The sequence below is a fragment of the Colius striatus genome, chromosome 1, assembly GCF_028858725.1.
Source record: "Colius striatus isolate bColStr4 chromosome 1, bColStr4.1.hap1, whole genome shotgun sequence".
NCBI lineage: Eukaryota > Metazoa > Chordata > Aves > Coliiformes > Coliidae > Colius > Colius striatus.
The window spans coordinates 116,632,475-116,651,342 of NC_084759.1; the positions used below are offsets into that span (position 1 = coordinate 116,632,475).

The 18,868-nt window shown below is 34.3% G+C and overlaps 1 protein-coding gene across 1 annotated transcript in view; it reads left to right on the forward strand.

Annotated features, from left to right (window-relative positions):
* ABI3BP (ABI family member 3 binding protein) overlaps positions 1 to 18,868 on the forward strand; it is a 144,467-nt gene that overhangs the window by 94,000 nt on the left and 31,599 nt on the right. Inside the window, exons 37-51 of the mRNA XM_062004165.1 lie at positions 377 to 451; positions 1,907 to 1,954; positions 2,519 to 2,593; positions 3,317 to 3,391; positions 4,629 to 4,703; positions 5,384 to 5,458; positions 6,632 to 6,706; positions 7,308 to 7,382; positions 7,864 to 7,938; positions 9,610 to 9,684; positions 10,145 to 10,219; positions 11,298 to 11,363; positions 11,685 to 11,759; positions 14,529 to 14,624; positions 17,612 to 17,722. Coding sequence (XP_061860149.1) covers positions 377 to 451; positions 1,907 to 1,954; positions 2,519 to 2,593; positions 3,317 to 3,391; positions 4,629 to 4,703; positions 5,384 to 5,458; positions 6,632 to 6,706; positions 7,308 to 7,382; positions 7,864 to 7,938; positions 9,610 to 9,684; positions 10,145 to 10,219; positions 11,298 to 11,363; positions 11,685 to 11,759; positions 14,529 to 14,624; positions 17,612 to 17,722 — 1,146 coding nt within the window. The remainder of the gene's footprint in view (positions 1 to 376; positions 452 to 1,906; positions 1,955 to 2,518; positions 2,594 to 3,316; positions 3,392 to 4,628; positions 4,704 to 5,383; positions 5,459 to 6,631; positions 6,707 to 7,307; positions 7,383 to 7,863; positions 7,939 to 9,609; positions 9,685 to 10,144; positions 10,220 to 11,297; positions 11,364 to 11,684; positions 11,760 to 14,528; positions 14,625 to 17,611; positions 17,723 to 18,868) is intronic.

Genomic DNA, 18,868 nt, shown 5'->3' on the forward strand with positions numbered 1-18,868 from the left:
ATATTTTTTTACTACTAAATTAAGTCCTGTAAGGGTTTTTTTGTGATTTTACACTAAAAATTCATAACCATCTAGTTCATTTTTTCTCCCACAAACATATTCTGCAAAGTGAATGGAAGTGTCACAATCTATCTGTGTGTCTCTCAGTATCTGTAATGTACTACCTCATCTTTTATATTGATCCCTCCATATTGACCTTGCTTTATGTTCTCTTGTTCTCACACTATTTCTTTGTGTGCATTCACACTGCTTCATTACTCATACAAGTTTCTTATGGTTTCAGATTGTCCAAAAAGTGTTTGTTCTCTTTTAATATTATGCTTCTGACAATCTCACTTGAAAAGCTTTAATAGTTGCAAATTTTCTTAAATTTCAGTTCCAAAAAAACCACAGCACGTTCCCTCCAAACCTAGAACACCACCAAGCTCAGAGGTGCCAGAAACTAAACCTGGTAAGTATATTGTTTCTTTAACCTATGCTTATATGTGTCTTATGACTTCTACTGTGATCAGGGGAGCTTCAGATTTGTATGTATTCCTTGGATGTACACATTGGAGCATTCCTTGAGGCATAAAATCCAGTATCACGTGCAACCTGAGAAATTTAATATCTCTGTCTTCAGGGTTTTTTTTACATTTTAAGTCACTGCAATGCTGGGAATATTTTGTGCATTTGTCAGTGAAGATAGATCTTTTCTGTATTAATTTGCTTAGGTTTCATAAAGGTGAAGGTGAAAAAGGTGTTATTGCAAAGAGGAAGGATATTTTTCTGTATTTTTCAAACTGTGTACTTTTCTTTCCCAGTAACAACAATCATTCATTTATACTCTTCAGTTCACTTTTGTTCAGAGATTTAAAGATATGTAATACTTTGTATAATGTTTAAACAGCTTTGTATTCAGAAACGTAAAACCCTGGGCTAATTAAGAATGGAGGGAGAAAATTATACAATTCACACTAGTAATTTTATTGAGGTACTGCAATGAATTTACTTCAGTCAGTAAACTAAGCATTTACTAGTCACTTGCTCATTCCACTCTGCAGCTGATTGGGACACAGAATCAGAAGAGCAAAAGAGAGAGAGAAAAAAAATCATACTTCAAAATAGAAACAATTTAATGAATAAAGAATAAAAATAGATGAAAAACCCCAGTGATACAAAGGCAATCACACAATATGCTGCTACATCCCACTAGCAGCTCAAAGCCAGTCTATGAGCAACGGGTCCTTTGGAAAGTTTTATTGTTAAGCATGATAGTACATTAAGTGGAATATTCCTTTGCTCAATTTGGTTCAGCTGTCTTGGCTGTGTCCCCTCCTAGCATTTTGCCAACCCCTAGCCTAGTTGCTTGGGGCAGAGTGAAAAACAAAGCAGTCTTTGAGGCTGTAGCAAGTACTATTCAGCTATAGCTAAAACATTGGTATGTTATCAGCACTGTCTTGGTCACAAATCTAAAACAGAGTACCACAGGGGCTGCTATGAAGAAAATAGCTCCATTCCAGTCACACTCAGTATTGGATATACAATATTGTATGCTACTGGGGACACGGGCAGAAAAATGACAACTAAGGTTCCTTTATCCAACCCAGTAAGTCAGTGCCTAGTGTTTGAAAGCAAAATCTTCAAATGTCAGGAAAGTGTACAAAGTTAAAGGTGAAAAACCATCAACAATTCCTTTGTGGCCTACTACAAAAGCTTCACATTCGTACCCAGGTTCTGATCTGTATTAGCGCTAACTATAGGCAATTCTGAGCAGCATAATACGCTGACATGTTGAATCTCAAGGATGAGTAGCCATCTGTCATTGGCTGTAGCAGGGATGGTATGATTATTGTGGACATAATGATTGTAAAGTTTTGATTGTTCTTGGTAATACATGTTCTTGTTTTTTATCACACTGATGCAGTTCTGGAATCAATTACGTTTAGAACTGAGAAACCAAAAGCAACAGTAGGTAATGATACTTTCTTGATTGAATAGTCATGTTGTCTTTCCTCTTAAACACAAATAACCAAGAGCAGACCTGCAAAACTTTGATACCTGCATTAATAATTTTAAAGTCAAGATACTCTGTCTCTTTATTTTCTACAAAACAGTTGAGAAGGATCCCTGTGACTTTCAAGTTGTTTGCATGTAACATGTTTGCAATTTCCTTCAGAATCTAGTGATAGGAGATGGAGAGCAGATCAGAATAAAATCCTAACTTAGATTTTCTCACTCCTGCTGTAGAGGTGGCACTGTTCTAGTCATATGGTTTGAGTGAGCAGAGCTGCAGGCTGTAGGTTTTCTTGCTTTGCTTACCTTTCCCAACCAGTTTAACTAAATTAAATTCTGTCCAGATTTTTTCTTTTATCTATAGCCTGATTTTTCTCCCCAAAAATCCTTCACTTTTGCATCACTTGCATAGAATATCTTTGGCAGAAATCTTTACTCTTTTTTTCTTGACTGTTATGGGTGATAGAGGACACTGATACCTCAGAAAATTTTAGTACAGTGTAACCTTTTTTCTTTCTTTCAGTTCCTAAAGATACACATCATGGGCCTTCCAAATACAAAACAACACTCAGTCCACGTGTTCCTCCAACCAGAGCAAGTAAGCTGGTCAATAATGTGCCCTTTATTGCATGAAAATTTTATCAGTTTGAAAACTGTCAGAACTGCTGGGTTCTCTGAAGGTGTACAAATATGGAATAAGCTGTGTTTTACTGTTGTCATCAAATTTTGCTAAATAGCTGTCACTGAACAAGATAATCAACTAGCTATTTATATGTATCAGTAACTTGTAGGCATGTGGGTGTTAACACTCATCTTGAGCTTTTGCACATAGGAAAATTCGTGTCTGAATTTTCATAGAAGGTAACAGAGAGATTTGATTTGTTACTTACTCATTTACAAATGTAAAATTTCAGTAATTTCCTTTTCCTAAAACACTGGAAATAGTTCTGTCTATTTGAAAATTAGTGATAAATTTCCATATTTCTTCTGCTTTGACTGCTTTGCTATAGGGTTTTTTTTTAATTCAAGGTTGGTTTAAATAAGCAGCAGATGTTTGGAACAAGAAAACTAGGGGAACTGCAGTTTACTCTGTTGAGAGCTCTGATAGAGCTGAGAGTAGAGTTAATCTAACACTGCACTGTAACAGTCATTTTGTCTTTAGTGTCTGCTCTAACATAGTTTTCATTGTATTGACAAGACGTTTCTGATTATTTTCAAATGCAGGAGATTATTCATAAAAGATTTCTTTGCAGAAAATGAATCTCCTGTCAGGAAAATCAAATCCTCCATAACATGTTCAAAGCTTTTCTTATCTACACAGGTCCAAAAGAAAGTCGGCGAGTCTCTTCCAAGCCCAGAGCGTCATCAAGTCCAGATGTACCACACACAAAACCTGGTAAATACATTGTTGTTTTGTTGCTTGAATATTCAGAGTTTCTTTTGGACTTTTGAGTTGTTTTCCTCAAAGAGTTCAGATTAAAATCTTTTTGTATTACAACCAAATACATTTTCTAATGATCTTTAAATGCATTTTAAAGTATCATAGAGCTGATTTGTATTTTTAATGTATGAGTTGTATATGCTTTTCATCTACATGAGCAGAGTAGACAACATGCAAACATTGTAAGAATCTTCTTGGAATAAATCACATCTCTTCTGTGTCTATCAAAAGATTCTTATAGAAAAACGTGTTTGAGGGCCTTTATGAGTGACTAAATCTCTGTAATTCAAATCACTCAGATGTTTGTGTGCCCTGGTAATGCAATTTGACCCTTAACAACATATTTAATAGGCATTTAAGACTAGTGAACTGCCCAACCTCTAACTCCTTATGGTTCTGAAAGCAGCAGTTGAACCTTCCTTTTGAGTGAGTGCATACCCACTAATTCCACAAATATTTTTTTTAAATGGACAACTCTAAGTATGTGTTCCAATTTGAAAAGAAATCAGTCATTGAAATGGGAGTATTTTTACCCTTTGATTGTGCTTATTGCTAATTCTCTGTATGTTCTTGTTTTTACAAAGTTTTGTCATCTACTAAATTTACAGTTGAATAACCAGAGGCAGCAACAGGTAAAGATGTTACCTTGGTCTAGTCATTATTATTTTTTTTTCCCTGCTGCTCCTTGGACCAAAGGTTTTATACCATTAGTCTGTTTTTCACATGTCATCTGTTTGTGGTTTTGATCTGTTTTCTCTTCTGTTTACTGAACTTAATTCTACTCTGTTTCAGGTATTGAAAGATTCCTATCTGCATTGTTGTGTTCACAAAAAATTTCTTTCATACTCTCACACACTAAAATTCTTTTGACACTTTTAGGGGACAAGCATGTCATGGGTATTGCAGTTATAAGCTCTGACATGCAAATGGAACCATCACCACTATAGCTGTCTGTATTCAATTTTTGTTGCTCAACGCTAGGTTTTGCTTACTCGATCAGTTTTCCACTCATTTTTTTCATTCATTATTTTCTTTTATCTTTGAATTCCTATACGTATCTGACACTGGATTTTTTGGTCTCTCGTGCAAGTATGTTGGGTTTTTTTGCAAGTTTGAGGCATGCAGTGCCTGTGAAAGAATCCTGTCTGATTTCTGAAGAGTAGAAACCCTTACAACAGATCTTTTCTTTCAGCTCCTAAAGAACCACAACACACTCCCTTTAAACCTAAAGCAGCTCCTATCCCAGACGCACCGAAAAGCAAGCCTGGTAAATGATCTTGGTTTTTTTGTTCAATCCACAGTTGATAATTGTGCAGCTATTTTCAGGATGGGCAGTGGGGGCAGTTGATCACTGGTACACTTGCTGTTACCTGAGTATCATTCTAGCTTAAGAAATCTCTGCAAGTCATACACCACTGATGGAAACTGCAGCAGTTCAAGATCTTTTTGTTAGTTACATGGATAATACTGGAAGAAGTAGTAGTGACCTGCATGTTTCAATCAATGATTAAAAGGTATTCATAGCTTGTGTCTGAACAACACACTTCTGTTGTTTGCACTGTTTTTGAAGCTCTTATGAGAAAAATCTCTTAAAGCTGTTCCAGTTCCTTTTCATTACAGATACATTTTCATCCAGATTAGTGTGAGGATTCCCTTAAATTGTATTTTGATTATGAGACTTCCCATCATAAACCTGACTTATCTGTATAAGATAACCATTCAGTGAAATCATTCATTATTATTGTGAGGTGGGGTTTTTTTTAAGTATCTAGATGTTAAAAACAGAAACAGAAAACTCTTTGTGACCATAAATCTTTGAAGGCAAATTTTAATTGCTTTTTTAAAACTTTCCCTTCCTAGTGCTGAAGGGGTTTTTTTAAGGGAGATGTGAGGGAAAGGGGGAGTCCTTTCATTATTCTGAGGATGTAATGATATTTTTTCCAACAGAAATAATTCCAACCTTTCATGAACCAGTCACTACTATGATTCCTCATATTCCTGAAAGAACAAAACCAACATTAGGTAATTGTGCATATTTCAGAAATACTCTATTTTACGTTCTTGTTAGAGAAGATATTCTTCACGAAAGCTCTAATAATAATAATATTTTTCCTCTGCTTCTAGGTACATTCTTGCCCTTTGGTCTTGATAGGAATGATAATGCATGAGCTCATTGACTTCTGAAGGTTCTTTTCCTCATTTTCTAGCCTTTCCAGTCAGAATGGTGCATTTGCTTCATCTGGTATATATTTTCCAGTAAAATGGAACCTTATTTAAAGAGCAGGTAGTGATTCCTGTAATTTCTCCATCTGATGTATGGATACTGTCATCCTAAAATATTCTTCTGCTTCACTCATCATGGTATAATTTTACAGAAGAAAATTGCAAGGAAATGATAAGGTATCAACTATAGCATAACATATACCAAAGTAAACCAGCTCTGTTACCTTATAAATAAAATACTAGCTCTTAAAGCCAACTTCTCTGCTAGCTTTTAGTCATTTGTGTTGGGAAAACTTACTTAAATATATGAAATATTAGCTGAGAGTTCCTTCCTCTTAACTTACATGGCAGATGTGGACCAAATAAGGGTCAATGAATCCAACTGATATTAGGCAGCAGGAGTATTGATTGAGTAATCTTTGTTAATAATCAGTTAAACTGTCCCCAGTTTCAGAGAGACACATTGACCATGATTTTCTCAGGAAGAAATGATATCATTAATGAAGTATTAACACCTATTTAATAATCTTCAAACTATATTTTTTCTTTTTGAGGAATAGGAAATGAAAAATACTTTACATCTTGTTTCTGTTTTTTACTTCCCACATAAGGTTAACGTATATATCAAGTCTGTTATGAGTTCACTGAAAAACAGATGCTGTCCTCAGATACTTATGTGGGTCAGATGTTGAAGATGTGAGCTACTACTGTCTGTTTCTGTCACATTAATTTACTGTGTGCTGTTTGTGACTCTATTCTTCACTGCTCCTTCCAAAGCTACAAATTTGATATAATTTTGGGGAAGTATGTATCAGTGGACATTTAATTTGTTTTCCTTTCTTTGCAGGAAATCCAACTGATTGATTTTCAGCTTTACCCTTACATAATTTGTCTTCTTACAGTTTCTTGTGTGCTATGAACGCAGCACGTTTTTTCAATCATTGTCCCGGGTGCTGTTTATTTTTATTTCAGCTCCAACTGAAAAACAGTTCATTCATACCAAACCAAAAACATCTGGAAAACCAAGACTGGCTCACATCAAACCTGGTAACGGAGTCCTTCTTTTAATTTTGTGTGTGTTTAATCATTCCTCGGGTTTTGTGTTTTTAATGGAATTATTCATAGCTGTTTTTGTGCTGAAACAAACTTAAACAATCCAAAATATGACAAAAGTACACTGAAAATAATGACATAATTTTTAGTATAGTATAAAAAATGTTTCTTCTCCTATTACGTATAGCAAATGATAACTAAAATGTAGTACTGTTTGTGCTGACAAATTTCAATGTCTAGACTGAGTTGTCTCTGCTTGCTGATAGTCACAGATATGCTTGTCTGTGAGTACTTTTTTTAATTCTAAAAATTCAACAAATCTCCTTTGTAATGTGCTTGTCCAGATAGCAACTGATATTGTGTGCTATACTGAAATAAAAGTAGTCTTTAAGATAGTTATGGAGGGCTGTGTCTCTTCCCGTTTTTGTTATAGAGAGAATGTATGGGAGAAGCAAATAAGAAGATTGTTGATTTTTAATGTATTCCAGTACTCATTAGTTTAGGACATTTTGAAAGTTTCAGAAATAGTCCAAATGCTACTTAGTTTCTATTACAGTTTAATATTCTAAGATTCTTCACATTTTCTCCTTAACAGCAATACATCAGACTACTCCACAACCAATTATTACAAAATCTTCTACTACCACGGGGCATTCAAGGGCAACAATGGGTAAATAAGTTTCTTTAAAGTTAAGATGCAGGTATTTTAATTTTTCAATGGAGAATTTTCTAGAGAATGTGCTCTGGTGTGGTATTCTGTGTAACATCATTCCACTGTCCTTCATTCTGCTTGCACACATGCATGTTTCTTAATACAGATGAGTCTCAGTTCTGTCCTAGAGGTGAAACAGAAGTAGACTGCAGTTCATATCTGATAAGAAGCCCATATTTGTCAGATCTCCAACCAAATTCAATGATCTATTTTTTCTTTTAGAGCAAGAATTTTAGCCACTAACTCAGCTTACCCTACAGCAGAGTGCTAGAACTCTTCTGTGTTTTGGATAGTCATTTTGTTTCAGGTTCCAGAAAACCATGGAATTGCTCTTATCTTTTTTTCAGGAACTTGAGACATGCATTTTCTGTGTGCTAAATATGGTACTGAGTTATGACTCCTGAAGAATATAATAATAATCTTTCTTCTTTACTTTCAGCTCCAAAAGAAACACGGCTCATTCCTTCCAAACCCAAAACATCTGTTGGGCCAGAAGTATCACAGACTAAACCTGGTAATTCAGAGCATGTAACTTTTAAAGTATTATTGTAGCATTGCCTTGGTTACACTTTCTGCTGTCATTCACTACTGTAGTCATGTGACCTGCTTTGGCATGGGGGTTCTACTAGATGATCTCTAAAGGTCCCTTCTAATCCCTTCCAGTCTATGATTCTATGACACACATTATACATAGACAGATATAAGTATTGTTCAGCTCAGAATATGTTCATAAATTATATCAAAGAGAAAATCCAAGAACTGCATTAATTTTCATAGAGTGTAAAAGCTAACATGGTTTTGTTTTTAACTTTTTGTTTGTTTAATTGGAGGGTAGTAGTTGTTGAAAATGTGAGGAATCTTATTAATTTTCTTAAAAATACACAGCTATAGCCAGCTTCATTAAGTTTTATTCTTTTGGGTGGTTTTAGAAGTCTAAAGACATTTGGTTCAAATTTCTCAAGTACTTTAGAAACTTGGGTTGCAGATTCTGTCCAAGATAGATGTTAAGATTATAGGTACTTTTTTCCTATCAGTAATTTTTGCAGTAACTATCATAGGTTTTAGGGATGCATACTTATAATGATGGATGCATTCACACCTCAGCTTTATCCTAGGTGTGAACTAGTTCCATAAAAAGTACAAGGTTTAAATTGTATTGGAGAAAAGAAACACTTGTCAGGTGAAGAGTGACAATATGGTTGTTACAAGAAAGAACAACTCTTTTCCTTCTCTAAGATCTAACCTCCAAACCAATAATATTTTAGTTTTAAACAAATAGGTTAATAAATAGCTTTACCATTTCCCCGTTTTCCTTCTCTTAGACTTCTAGCCCTTTTATATGGCCAAAAAGAATTTAAGCAGAGATTTTAGTCATTCAATCACTGTACAGAGATATTACTATAAAAATAAAACTGAAGAGTCCAGGAAAATAATTTGGCTTAAGTCTTTATTTTGGTTTGATTTTTAAAGGCTTTCTGTTAAGTAACAAGTTAGATACTAAGACACAGTTGAATAAGAGCTATTTCTAATCATATCTTAGTTACCAAGTGCCATGTTTTGGTATCACCCCAAAGTTAGTTTTAGGCAAAGAATTTTAGAAAAAAATATCTATAGGCTTATAATTTTGCTTCTAAATTTTAAATCATTATAATGATGTATATTCAAGTTGTTAAAAACAAATGGCACTATTTAACCTTTATATTAATGAGTGGGTTATTTTCCAGCTTTCGTATTTTAACATTACTTCTGAGAGAGACATATAGTGTATGCCTCTGCCTGCCGGTATCTCCTTTTCATCCAATAGTTCATGTCTTTCAATAAATTCAATCAAATTTCAGGGAGGAAAGTATATTTGAAAGACAAATATCTTACTACAGGCTTTTAAATTTTTTTTAGAGAAGTGCAAATCGATATACCTCATGTGAGAAAGACCAAAGGCTGTCAGAATTCCACCATTAGGGCATTTGTTCTGAAGTTGGTGGGGGCCTAGTAGAGTAGTTCCACTGTCTGGCTGTCAGCATTAAAATATATCCAAACTACTCAGAACATGCACCTGTCTCATATCTGTTAAAATTGTCTTAGCAAATGTGTAGACAGATTTTTAGGAAGTAAAGTACACAGATCCTTACTGAAATCCAGCTTCTTTAATTTCATTTCTCACAGAACAATGTTTTATTTCTTGTAGCTCCAAGGACAACACACCTAGGATCAATTAACCTTATAACAGTTCATGTCGTTGATGGGTCGAAAATAACTCTGGGTAATGAGAACGTATTTTTTGTAAAAATCTACTTTCTCTGCTTTTGCTGAACCTACACTTTAATCAATAGAAATACCTTAATATGTCTTTGTTATGTTCCTTTGTCAGTCACATTCCAGTGCATGTATAAAACGTTGCTGGTTTTAATTTTCCAGGCATTTTTTTCTTTAACGCAATTCATTCTAGAAATAAATACTTCCTTGACAAAGCTGAGGAGTAATAAAAAACATCATCTTATCATCTTTCCTTTTTTGTCTGACTTGGTAACGACATATATCTTCTCAGCCTTAAAAAGACTTTTATCTGTATAAAAGCATGATTTTCAACCACGTTTCTAGCACTGACTCTTTTTGTTTAGGGTCTGCACAAAGACAGTTAAAATTTCTCTTCCACCTGTGATGTGTTATGTTTCAAAGGAAATCATTTGTATATGATAAGCAATAGTTATCTCCACTTTCAGTTCCCAATGAAACATACCAGTTTTCACCCAAGCCCAAAACTCCTCAGACAACTGAAATTCCACGATTCAGTACAGGTAATTTTTAGGTTTTTCTTAAGTTGCTCTATTGAGTTTGTAGATCTTAAGTAAAATCAGTATGCTTTAAGGTTTAATGATCTGTTCATTATTACCTTTAAAAATATTTCAGATATATAACATGAAAATTTCTTTTTCCACTAATTAACTTTTTTTGTTCACTGCTCTGAAAATCAAGGTTAAATTAGTATTGCCTTTAAGATTAGATAAAGCTTTTAAGTATATTGGATTCTCAGATGTATAGTGTTGCAATCATAGATGGGATTAACTTCCACTTTTTCATTATAAGTCTGTAAAACTTTCACAAAATGTAAATGTCAAAAATTAGTAATATGTACTTTCTTGCATAAGTATTTTGTCTGACACTTTAGAAAGGCTGAATTAAATGTTGTTATTAGATTTAATAACAAATAGATAGCTCTGTTTAAAAACTTGATTTATAGTGGACAATTTGGCAAAAGATGATGATGACTACATTGTATGCTTTCAGCTTTCAATGTGATTCACATAGATTCTGTAACAACTAAAATACCTAAATTATTTGGCAAATGAAAGGTGACAGCAAGAAAAGGTTGAAGGCTACTGATTTTAACATTGATGATGAAGCTGTTTCACCAGCCCTACCCAATGTCTGCATTGAAATCTTCCAGTTGTTTTCTCAGTCATATTGTAACCTTTCATGTTTTTATTTGAATATTTGATTTGGAGGGGGGTTTAATTTGGTGTTGTGTTTTGAGGTTGTTTAGGTTTTTGTTTTTTACAGAACCTAGTTAAATGTCTTAAAGTCATGGTTATCTTGCAGGGCTAACTCTGTATCCATATATGGTTGGGTAACTGACTAAATATTTTATATCTTTCCTAAACCAAAACATGAATGAAACTGATCAGGTTGCACTATCTGACTGCTAAAGAAACTAGCATTTTCAGAGTCCATTTTGGACTGGAACTCATAGAATCCTCATATGTCCATTTTGCTATATCACATTGGATGCATGGACCTTTTTATTCTGACAAATTACACTGCACTGTCGATGTTCCTCTTACACGTAACATTTAAACTGAATGTTATTTCTTTTAGTACCTCACAAAACACATCTCACTTCTGCAAGACCGAAACCATCTGATAAATTGCAGATCAGACCTGGTAAGAATTGTTTATTCAATTTGGGATGGGAAGGAGACTTTTTAAACTGATTATTTTCACCTATTCTCATTGGAATTTTAAGTATTGCTAGGGAAAAAAAAAAAAAAAAAAAGATACTTTTCTTTCAATTAATCAATCTAGAGGTAAAGCCTTCCCAAATCAGAAAAAAAAGAAACCAAACTATGTGTAACATCACAGCATTACTTTGTCTTCTCTAATGATGAATTGTTGGCATCACATAAAAGTCAGTTGGGTTTTCTTCTCATTAAACTTTTTTTCTTTTTTCTTCTCTTCCTTTTTTTTCTTTTTAAACTCTTACAGCTCTTAGTAAAACCACACCAGCACCACCTAGAACAAAAGCACCTGAACTGCCCAAGTGGATTGTGCCAACAGCAGGTATTGCTGCAGTTTTGGGGATATTTGAACTTAGCAGTAAAAGACAGGGATATGACTTCCTCAAATCATCTTGGCAGCCCGTGTAAATTTACAGATAGATTATGATGTGGCTATTGTTTACTGATGTTTTCTAGATGATAAGTCCAGGATAATTACTGGAAAATACTTCATTGAAAAGGCTTACCAAGTTGTTTAAGGCCAAGTTAGAAGGCTTGGTAAGAAAGCTTTAAAGCCCAGATATCTTGCTAGCTACTAGCTATGCACATTACATGTTCTTGTCAGACCTACTCATACTCAGATTGCACAGAATTTGAACTGTGCAATATTCAGACTTGACTACTTGGCATCAAGAAAGTTCCAAGTTGATGGATGATAGAGGAGAGTGAGAACCGTTACTTCAATTTACGCATTCTTACACACACAGATAACACACATCCCTAACCAGAAAGATTTATTCAGGATACTGATTTGATTGGGGGAAAAATCCTTTATCTTTTTTGAGTTGTATTTGATTTTTCCATCCAATCAAAATGTTTTCAATGCTAATGAATCCACATTTGGTTCATTTTTACTTAATAAAGCATTCATTTATTTTGACAATACAAATACTTTTTTTTTTTAATACAGCCATTGGTTAATTAAACACAGAATTTGAGGATTCTTCATCAATGATGCAAGGTTAAAATAACAAATGTATAACATTTCTCTGCACTAGGACTTCCAAAGTATCTTTGGTAATTTAATGCCTGCTGATCTTAGTATGCATTCTTACTCTACTAACCAGGAACGCTAAATCTTACCACCTGAGCTGAGATTAAAAAAAAGTTCCTTTTACAGTAGGTTATATCTTTGAAGAAGGTATCTCTTTTTGAAGAAGAGCACCTTTACAGAAGGTTACTCTGTTATTTGAAGACCAGTTTGGATCTTTCATTTCCTTGCTGGGCTGACACTGCTATTGAATGTACTTTGGTTCTTCTTGATTGTGTTCATCTGCATCAGTGCAAAAATGTTTCACCTCATGCAGGGTATGCTTGGCAGCTTCAGAGCCCAGATGATAAACAGTGGAATTTGTTTTTTCCAGTGGCAGCACATGGGATTGTGGCTGGTTTCCTGGAAGGCTTTTCAGTCTCCTGGCTAGCTGTAGTGCCAGGTGGTAAACTTGACTATGGGAAAGAGGCAGGGATTGACTCTTTGTGACTTACAATCCTTTTCGTTTTCTACCATCTTTTAGCCATTTTCTCTAGGGTTTCATTTTATTCCAATGACTTTTCTTATTTGTCTTCATACACATAACTTACTGAGGCTTTTTAAAATTTAATATTAACCATTTAAAAACGCCTCCTGATCTCTTAAGCTTCCAGATAATATTCAGCACACAAAATTTGAGCAACTTTTCCATTTCCCTCGTGTAAGAGAGAGTTAGTTGGGTTTCGTTATAATGACCATTAACTTTGTTTTCTATTTTTTCTTTATTTTTAAAACTATGGGTGAGTAGCAAGTTCCAGAGGAACTCGGGTGTTGAGGTATTTCAGTTAATTTTATCAAGGGCAGTTTCTCTAGTTCTTCCCTTAAAATGATCACTATTTCTAATGGTATTCAATCTACTAAAGAAGCAAGGGTTAGTTTTGAGGTGTACCAGACCTCAGGAGTATTTCCAGGAAAAAAGATTGAAGTAACAGATGACATAAACACACATGGAAATAATATATCTATTTTCAGTTCTGTTAAAAATTTGAATGGATGTGGTAAATTGAAATGTTTCTAATACTTTAATTCTAAGTAAATCACTTAACATGTTCATAATGTGGACTGTGGGTTCTTGAGGTTTGCTTAGCAAGTGTTGCCAAATGTTAAAATAATTGAGAAATTATCTGCTTTTTGCTGTTAAAATAAAGGTTTAATCTCAAAACAAACTGAGTATCGGGTTATAAACATACAAAATCATTGGTTGAAGTGTTTAAATCATATTGGAATAGGATTAGAATTTGACAATTAATTTTTTTTTTTTTTTTAAATATGTTAACTTTCAGGGTTTTTTGCTAATGTCATGAGAAAGAGTGGGGATTTTTGTTGGGATTTTTTCCCAAAAACACCATGAAATTGGAATGCATCTTCTCACTCTACTATATTCAAAGTTTTTATAAAGTAAACATACTTATTTTTAATAGGGAAAGTATATCAGTTTAACAGTCTGACTGTCCTACAAATATCAACATGTGAAACAGTTGCTCCATGCCAGGAGTAATTGTTTTATCTTTTTCATGCTATTATACATGCTTTTATACACAAACTCAATTTTATGTGCTTTGCGTCCAGTACTCCAAATACAAGATAAGTTTGGTTCATAATTGCTTTAGTCATTCAATATGGAGGATAACCAAACATCTTATTTTGAAAGAAGGAAAGGTTTACCCTTTGCAAGAGCTATTGGATGTTTTATTCTATATAATGGAAAACTAAAATATTCTTTTTACTCATCTTTCCCCTTGTAATATTGGTCTAACTCGTCTGTTATCTCTTAATCTTATGAATTCTCTTCACATATGCTTTTCTCAAGGAATGTTTAAAATTAAATTGCACACTCTCTAGATCCAGATCACTTTTGACTTGCTTGTCTAGGAATATATCACTGAGTTATCAGTAAAAACATAAGTGGGCCATATATGCCAGTTTTGCCCCTAATGTTAGCTAGATTTTCAACATGTACAATGTACAAGAATTCCGTGACTCAGTGTTCCACTGTAGATACTTGTTTCCTTGACTTCACAGATGATGTATATGCACCTGAGGATATTACCAGACAAATTGACATGGATGTAGAGAAACCTTCAGAATATAGTCATACCTGGGAAGTGCCAACTTCTGGTAAGGTTAATAAAAGAAAAATATAGCAAAGTTTAACACTTGTGAAAAATAAGACCACTGCCTTTTCTAAACAAAAAGCACCTCTGCTAAGAAGAGAACATAATTCTTAGTCATCCTCACCAATACATCTTCTCTTGGCTCTAGGATGCTCCTGAAAGAGATGAAATTAGGAATGTTTAATGGTCACTATTTAGTCATTAACATAGGCCAAATATTAAAAATTTCTAGCAGCAGTGTTGTATCCTTCTGATCAAAGAGCCAAAATACTGTAAGCACTGTTTTTTTTCATGCTAATAGTTTCTACACAGCAAGGGAGAAATGAAGTGAGCTGGTACCTTAAACTGTAGTCATAAACCAAATTGTCCTCTCATTTATGGGAAAGTTTTGTTGAATATTAGGACTGTTGTGAATGTTAAACTTGAAGCAAAATAACAGTGTGGAATAAATAAGGCTAGAAGGTGTTTTACCTGTGCTAAACTGGACTTGTCCATTTTGCTTTCCTTGCAAGTCTTGCAATATTTTCAAAACAAACAAAATATTTTTACTGAAAAAGATTTCTCCAAATAGGACTTCAACGATTAGACTTTTTGCATATCACGGTTTTCTAGTCATCTGCTTAGAAATTTTCTGTTTGAACTGAAAATCATGGTATAGAGTGTATTTCTATGCGATGTATACACACACAAACATAAGTAAGACAAACAGCCTTACATATAGAGAATTTCTTTCTTTCATTAGCATAACTGAGAATATGGCTTGTTTTAGCTATGCTTTTTTACTGTAAAAAATGGCCAAGAATAGCGTCTTTTTGGTTTTACCCTTGGATTTACTATTCAGCTACAGCTAGTTATTTTAGTTTTCCTTTGAAAACATGGTACTAGATTTCAAAACACAAATATAAAGATATACCTCTAATTAATTTATAAACTGCTATTTGGTCCTAATCCTTGCTAAATTTCCTTTTCAGCTAATTTACCTGCACAAAGACAAGAGTCTATCTTGATGTATTGAATTCTGATGTTTTATCTTTTTAAAGTTTATTCAGTCTCGAGATTGTAGTTTGCAATGAATAAATCCAATGTGATACACACTATTAGTAGTGGCTAGATGCAGACTAAGCTGAAAACAAGGATAACACTCTACATTATTAATGACTGAATGTCAGGCAGTGGTGTGTGCTTCAGTAAATTCAGCTTGTGATTTGAAGGTTTTATATGCCTATGGATAGGAAGGAAAATCTACATCTGTTTTTACTTATGACATTAGATATTTCAAGTTAAGCTTTTAGAGTTTTTAAATAAGCCAATACCTTGACCTGCAGTTGAGTATGGTTGTGCAATTAGATACTACTGTTTCATAATTTTCCTTTATACTTCTGTGATCTCAATTCTTTTCATGAGGCCTTAGTACGTATATAAAAATTCGGAATTATATAATCATAGAATGGCTAGGATTGGAAGCCCTCTGATCATTTTTATGTCCTTCCTCTGGACCTGCTACAACAAGGTCATGTCTTTCTATCTGGAGATTTTCAAAACCCAGCTGGACATGTCCTGTGTGACCTGATCGTGGTGAATCTGCCTCATATATTTACCTCATAAATATCTCAGACAACCCTATTCCCTAAATATAGGCCAGGGGGAAATTAATAATAGATTTTACCATGTGCTAGTATCTAGAGTACAATGACATACACGAAAATGTATTCTTCATTTTCAGGTCTTTAGACGTATTTTTTCATCTTATTCTGGAGATTGAGAATGAATATGAAATGTACAAATGCTATTTTCAAAATCATTACATCTTGCTTAATTAGACAGATCATTATTTCCATTATTTCCTGTCTTGATCTGAGGGAATTAGGAAAAAAGAAAAAAAAAAAAAGACATTTTTAAGTGACTGCAAAAGTCTAAAAGGAAAAGGAAACAGCGAAAGATTCTCCCTGATAAGTCTGTGAATTTGTTCTCTTCTCACCCATAGTAATTCCATTTATAGGATAAACTATGATTTACTATGTAGGGCCTCAGTTACTTTGTGTAGCCAGTAAATCAGTATCAGGCAACTTGCACATTTGTTGGCATTGGCAGCATTATAAGAATTATATTACTCTTGAGGATTTTCCTGTTAAGTACAAAAAGTCTTTTGTTACATAAATGTGTTACACATAAGTCCTATTTTTTTTTCCTAAGGAAAGAAGTGCAAAGGTAAATAGTAAAAAAAAAAATCTTTTGCTTTGTCTTTCCTTTTCAGAATAAAATCCTTTAGAATTGCCTAGAAAACACAGTAAAACATTTTGTAAGTATGAATTAAGAGGCTCAGGTTCCCCTTTCAGACCTCACTGTCAAAGGACCTGACCACATAAATTTAATAGGTATTAGCTGGAATTGCACATTGAAACAACCTAGTCTGGTACTTCGGGAGTTGCTGACATGGTAACTGTCTCTAGCCATGTCAGTGAATGAAGTGATGATGTTTTTCATTTTTCACTTTTGAATGACATAGGATAAAGTGTCTCTAATAAGAAGTACCCTTTAGCTACATCTTTTGTTTCCAGCTGAGGGTGACTACTTTTATCAGTTCAAAAGCACAGAAGATCAGAAATTTTGTGAGCAGGAAATTTAAGATGTTTCCAAGTACACTGAGATGGTGTTTATTATGGAACAGTATCCTCTTGTCTGCCAAAACGTTACTGTTGACAGAAATGAGTAACTACATACAAAATAAATTGCTGAAACACTTGTACAAAATCCCAAAGGAGCTACATGTTTTCAATGCAAGCTTGGTTTAAAACTCTGTGGAATGCACTTTTTAAAGAATTTAAGGCTGAAAATACAACTCATTTCAGCTCTTAACCCCACCTCCACCTTTGATACTAAATCAGATTTGAAATGTTGTTTGAGAAGTCAGAATATAACTTGTAACAGGTTTCTGATTTTATGGACTTTGAGATTAAATAATTAATAACACTATCTTGTAATGTTGTTCAGTAACTACATCACCTGGCCCTCAGCATCCTCCTATACCTCCTGTCAAACCTACACAAATGCGAAGAAGACCTCTGCCTCCAAACACCGTGACTGGTAAACCAGGGAGTCCAGGTATCTCAGTTTTTTAAACATATGCATTTTTTTCATGTATAATGCTAAACTGATGAGCAGGGTATAGGAGAATTTATACTACAGATTCTTTTTCTTTAGTCTGTGATATCTATAGAAACTAGTGTTCTGGAACATACAGGCCTTGTGTCTTTTGTCTTCATACATAAACTCAGTTTTCCTTTTGTTTTCCTAACCTAGTTATGTAAAAATCACCCCTAGTAAGGAACCTGAAGGCAAAACAGAATAATGCAAGTCATCCTTTCAGAATATCAACCCTAAGAACATTTCATATTTACTAATAGCACTTACAGTTTCTTAATGTGCATATCAGGTGGGAGACATTGAATATTATGCTTCCATGAATACTCTCAGCTGGTTATTTGTAAAGAAATTCTGTCCCATATATATGGAACACTCATTGACCACTGCAAATAGCACTCTAACAGGCAACCAGAAAACTAACTGCACTGGGAGGCAGAACAGACTGAGTTGTTTCATGTGCAAAGAGTTTAGCTTCATTCTGATGATACAGTATTTCTGCTTCTCAGTATCAGTGTAAGAGCACACAGAAACTTGCATGTTTCCTGGTTTATTTTATCTTGAAGCTGATATACAATATTCTTATGTATACTTTTTCTGAGAAGACTGTATAAGAATCCTTCAGCTAATGCTATTCCAGGTTGTCAGAAACTGTGATCTCATTATGATTAGCATCATGAGAAACGCTTCCCTCTTCATGTTCCTGAACACTGGAAATAGAAAGGTCTTGGCTCTGACATAATTCCTGTTGGGTTTTTTTTGGTTTGTTTCATTTGTGGCTTTGTGTGCTAGTAAGGTACTAAAGACCTAGATGATTTTTTAGGGTTTTGTGCAGTAGATTAGAAGCAACAATCTCCAAGCTGATACTCAACAGGAGAGACAAGATAGTGACAAAGGATGAGGAGAAGGCTGAGATACTGAATGCTTTCTTTGCCTTAGTCTTCAACAGTAAGACCAGTTGTTCTCAGGGTACCCAGTCCCCTGAGCTGGAAGACAGGGATAGGGAGAAGAATGAAGCTCAGATAATCCAATGGGAAAGTGTTAGTGACCTGCTACTCCATAGTAGACACAGATGAGTCAGATAAGGCCAGATGAGATCCATTCAAG